Below are 5363 nucleotides of genomic sequence, written 5' to 3' on the forward strand. Positions count from 1 at the left end.
AATCAGGTCGGAACCAGGTTGGTCATGGTTTAACCCACTCATTTGTAGCCCTACTTACTCTCTAAAGATGCAAATTTCTCTTTAAGAGCTGTTCTTAAAATCCAAAAAAGTTTAAAGGCTTGACCTTTTATTTATTTGTTGCCTTTTCAGGTACGAGGATTGGAAGTCCTAGTAGTGATCCTCCGAAGACATAGGGAGGCAACAAGCCATCCAACGGGTGAGGAAAAGAATATCCAAGTGAGGAGGAGATCGAAAGGATACGGAAGATGGCAGCAGGATTGGGAACACTAAATCTGAACAAGTTGAGTCAAGGGCTGAATCCCAATATTAGAGAAAGACCAGTATGAAATATATTTCCTTTCCTATTTTGGGTTTTGCTTTTTTTCTATATATATAAACTCATAGCAGGACTTTCTTTCTTAGAGGGAGTCGTTCCCATGTCGTTCTTTTCCTAAACGCTTCTGGATTTCCCTTTCCTAAAACGAATCGACTTTATAAGGATACTTTCATGTCTACGTCAGATCGTATCTCATCCTACGATCTAAGATTGCACAGAATACTCATATCGTCAATCGCAACCATCCATCCGTCCACGTAACAACAGGGCAAAGAATGGAAAGAAATTTATTCCATTCATGACGACAAACGATGCATCCTGCGAAGCCAATATATTCTCCTTTCCATCGTCTCTTCTCTGCTATCTTGTAAAGGGAGTTTTATCGTAGGGAGAGCGAGAGAATATCTTGTAAAGGGAGTTTTATCGTAGAGAGAACGAGAGAAGGAGAAGAAGATGGATTGGGATTTGATGGAGTGGATGATGGAGTGGAAGAGAAGTCATGCTGTCGAGAACGCTACTGCTGATAACTGTTTGACATCTGCTACTCCTAGCAACTATGATAACGTCCCCAACAAAGTTTGTAGTACGGGTGGAAAGGTGGGACAAGGGCTGGTGGAAGAACATCAAATAGTGAAGAGTGCGGATGGAAGCCAGGAGCTGAAGGAAGAGGGGGAGGAGACTACTGGAAAGGTGGGACGAGGGCCGGTGGAAGAACATCAAATAGTGAAGGTGATGACGGACGAGCAGGAGGAAGCGCTTCGACGGCAGATCAGTGCCTCCCGAGCCATCAGAGAGAGCCTTCTGGAGTCATACAGGAGAATTGCTTCCGAGTATCTCTCCCAGCATGGTTTGGTTCCCTTTCTTTCTTCTTTTTATTATATTATAAGTCTGGTTTTAGACTGTCATGTAACTACTGTTTCAAAACATCGGACTTTGAAGCATACTCATGTCTTGGATTGGTTTAGTTTGGTTTATCTTCTGTTTTGAGATGGTTTCTTATTAGAATTTTTTTTGCGCTTATGATTTACAAATTATTTTGGTCAGTGGATGATAGATTTTTTTTTTTTTCCGGCGAACAGATTTTCTATGGTGTGCGGTTTGCATCATAGGGCCTGCTCGATAGTCTCTGTCAAAAGATGGACGACCAACAAATGATACATCTTTATGTGTCATATATATTATATCTTGTTTGACGGTAGTTATGGGACCTGCAGTGTAAACAACGTACAACTAATAATCTTGGGTCTTTTTTGGGAGTTATCTTGGATTTTTATTTTAATCTATTGTACCGGTGGTTGTAGTTGGTGGATTAGAGTATGTATTTAGCTGTTGCTGTATGATTGAATATTTTTCTATTATTATTATTTTGCGAGTCCGCATGCCACTTACATAATATGTTATTCCTCTACAATTAAAGTCTTACACTTGTATAAAACAGTGTTCTCGGATATTCGTGTTTCTTTTTGTCTTTTTAAGAACCGGACATAAATGTCTAGTCCAGATATTTATTTATCTTTTTGACATAATTTGTAAATTTCAGGATACATTTTCTATGCAAGAGGTCTATTTTGACGATGATCTTTATAAAAAAAAATAAGTTTAATAAAATATTATCTTTTGGTGATGTAATTATCCGATAAAAATAAATTTTTCTATGAAAAAATTACTAAATCTAATAGTCTGGCGAGAGCTAATTTACATCGTCAAAATTATATTTTCACTAATAAATTTTTTTAATCATCAAATTTTTTATCACTATTTTTTTTTAGTGCATCTATTATATATAAAAGAATCTATAAGAATGCAACGAAACTAATAACCTCCACAAAATTGAAGCATCTCAATGTAGGAAGTGCGATATGCCCTAGTTTTCAAAGGCACATCATGGCATAAGCAGAATACAATTCCAAGTTTTGGATGCGAGAAGGACCCTACAACAATGAAACCTCTATATAATAAATATACTAGTTAATAGGGAGGAGGGGGAGAGAGGAGATCGTACTATTGTTTTTTATATGGACATCTTTGTATTTTTTTTTTTAAGTGTAGAAGACTCCCAATATTAGAGAAAAACCAGTATGAAAAGGTATTGTTAGGGCAGAAAAGAAGATTATGTCCTAGCAAGAGATATTGTCCGCTTTGAGAAGCTCCCCCACCATTTCAGGACGGGAGATATTCCTCACGGCTTTGTCCAAAGGGCGTCTCCTGAGGGAAAGGGGATGGAAACCCTTATAAGCACAATCCTTTTCACTACCCAAGCAGTACGGGACTAAAAATTTGTGGCCCGTCTTTACACCCCTAACAAGTATATATTTATTAGAGGATATTTATTTATTTATTTTTCATGCATGCTAGCAAAGGTATATATGCTATTAGAGGTCTTATCTTCAAATCTCATTTGTTCCTTTCCTTCGCCCCCACTCGTTCTCTCTATCTTTTATGAAAATTTGTCTATATAGAACTGTTAAATACTAGTTCGCAACAAGAAATTCTGCATAAATTAAAGCTAAAGTACTACTCATTTATTAGATTTCTAAGGTCAAAATCATAGCTAATAATCTTATGTCTCCGCTATCTTTTATCTATCTCTTTAATAGCTGTTCTTAATATCAAAAAAAAAAAAAAAACTTTAAAGGCCTGATTATTTATCTCTGGACTTTTATTTACTTTAAGGTACGAGGATTGGAAATCCAAGTACGGATCCTTTGAAGTCAACTGAAGGCTGTAAGCGATCCAATAGGAAGCAGCGATGGAGTGCAACCCCAACTCAAACGCTGATTCTTGACAAAATTTATCATTCAGGAAAAGTATCTCCAAACAAGGAAGAGATCAAATGGATTACTTCTGAACTCTCACAACATGGTGAAATTACTGTGTCTAATGTCTACAATTGGTTCCAGAATAGAAAGACACGTGAGAAACGGAAGAGGGTAGATGAATTGGTACATAAGATCAAATCTGAAGTTGAGCCAGGGGCTGAATCCTCCAATGGGAAGAAAATCCAGTTAGAGAAAATAGATTTTGACAACAAACAGTATCTCAGTACTGATGCCCATTTCTTTCAAACCTCACAAGTCAACTCTGAGATGCATTTCATAAACCAAGAGTCTGATATAGCACATGAATCCATCAATTGACAATTTAAGTTCTTATGATCCTAGCCAAATTCCTGTCATTGAGAAAACTCAAGCAAGTCCAAGTATGTTGTCTTATTTCAATAAGCTTTTACAATGTCATTGAACCGGCATTTTATGTTGCTAATCAGTCTTCTGAACTTGACTTGAGGAATACAGGTAACGACTACTTGATGGGAGACATATAAATACAGAGGAGTTTGGTTCCTTCGACCCGCAGATTGGTGATGATTTCTTTGAATTTGATCCACAAATTTGCTGATCAATCTTAATATTACCTAGAGGTTTTACTGCTTCTCTATGTTTTTGTTTTAGTTGATTTCCAAACAACTGATGTCTGAATGATGCGTAGGTTACAATTGGGATGCTTTTTTATTTTGCACTGATGTCTGATGTCTGAATATTTGTTTTAATTTTATTTCGGATAATAGTGAAGAGCAGTTTACTCAGTCATAACCAGAATTAAAGATTTCTTTCTAGTATCTCAAATTGTGCAGGCATTCATTGTGTGAAATTAAAGCTACTTTTTTCTTCTATTTTTTGTATGAAGAATGAAAAGAACCTTCTTACACTACAAAAAAGAAATACTTTTGAGCTTGATTCAATATCAGAGTATTGATGTTAGCTAGTAGATACTGGACCTTTGCCTGCAATCATTTTTTTATTTTTAAGAACCATGCCTTCATTTTTTAACCATGACAGGAGAAATGTCTCGGTAAAGGCTTCCTCAACCATGCAAAAAGATCCCACGCTAACCACGGACTAGTCCGAAAGAACGGCCCGAACACAGTCGGTCCCAAAGCAAAACTAATAGAACAACCATAGCCACTGGAGAACCATAGCAAAACTAAAGAGCCTAAGCTTAAAACGAACATCGAACACCCAAGGAACCTGAAAGAAAGACAACAACGAAAAAAAACTCTCAAAAAAAGCCTAACACCATGGGTCATATTCAAAGATATAAAAGACATTAAGGAATCTTTGGTGTTGCTTTTACTTTGTGAGAGTAGGAGTTTGAAGCTAAGCTTTCCAGCTAATCTTAAAGCACTTTTCTGACTTTTTCTTCTAATAGAAGTAAATGTTAGGCAATAGCAATTGTCTCATAGTCACAAAAACTCTTCTCCACAAGAATGCAAGGTATTCCAAGAAATCATAAGCAAGCAATGAAATATATTTAAATAATAATGTTCGAACTTTAATTTAAATAAATAGAATTCAATTTTAATATCTAATAGAACCAATAATTTTTAAAAGGTCTTATAGTCAAATTCTGATCTAAATTAAAGATATCAAATTCGGGACCTCTAGCACACTCCAATCATAACTTGTGCCATCTTAGTTCTCAAATTTGAAAAAATATAGTAAGATATGGAATAATAAGCTAGACAGGCCAGTAAATAATGAACACTTTGACCAGATTAATTAAACAATAAATTAAATAATTATTTATAGAAAATAAGCATATATAATTCATTAATTCAAAAAAAATTTCAACATACAGCATTATCAAAATATTATGCATGCCAAATTCAAATTTCATTCATAAATCTAAATTTCTTCCAATCATCGAGTTTATCTCATCAACTATGAACTATGACCATATTTTTTCTGTGATAGGGTCATAATGCTGCATACCTTCTTGCGGTATATCGCGCATCATCTTGCAGCAAAGTCTTTCAAAACTGCGTATCTGATTGTGATATGTTGCAAATCGTTTTGCGACATAAACCTTAAGTTCAAGACAAATCAAGTGGTAACGTATTAACCCCTATTGGTGGGATCATTAACCTAGTACATTAAGAGTTCAAAACAATTATGCAGTTCATATCTCAGATTCAACAAAATACAAAAAATCATGCGATACCTTAATCAATCAAACAAGTTCAATATTT

The 5363-nt window shown here is 35.4% G+C and overlaps 1 protein-coding gene across 1 annotated transcript; it reads left to right on the plus strand.

Annotated features, from left to right (window-relative positions):
* Window positions 1-790: 790 nt before the first annotated feature.
* On the plus strand, window positions 791-3474 carry LOC120108520 (WUSCHEL-related homeobox 8-like). The gene is made up of 2 exons (XM_039122144.1): window positions 791-1184; window positions 3011-3474. Exons 1-2 carry the CDS (start codon window positions 791-793, stop codon window positions 3472-3474), a joined length of 858 nt encoding a protein of 285 aa, XP_038978072.1.
* The last annotated feature ends 1889 nt before the right edge of the window (window positions 3475-5363 follow it).

Source organism: Phoenix dactylifera, unplaced genomic scaffold, assembly GCF_009389715.1.
Source record: "Phoenix dactylifera cultivar Barhee BC4 unplaced genomic scaffold, palm_55x_up_171113_PBpolish2nd_filt_p 001375F, whole genome shotgun sequence".
Lineage (NCBI taxonomy): Eukaryota > Viridiplantae > Streptophyta > Magnoliopsida > Arecales > Arecaceae > Phoenix > Phoenix dactylifera.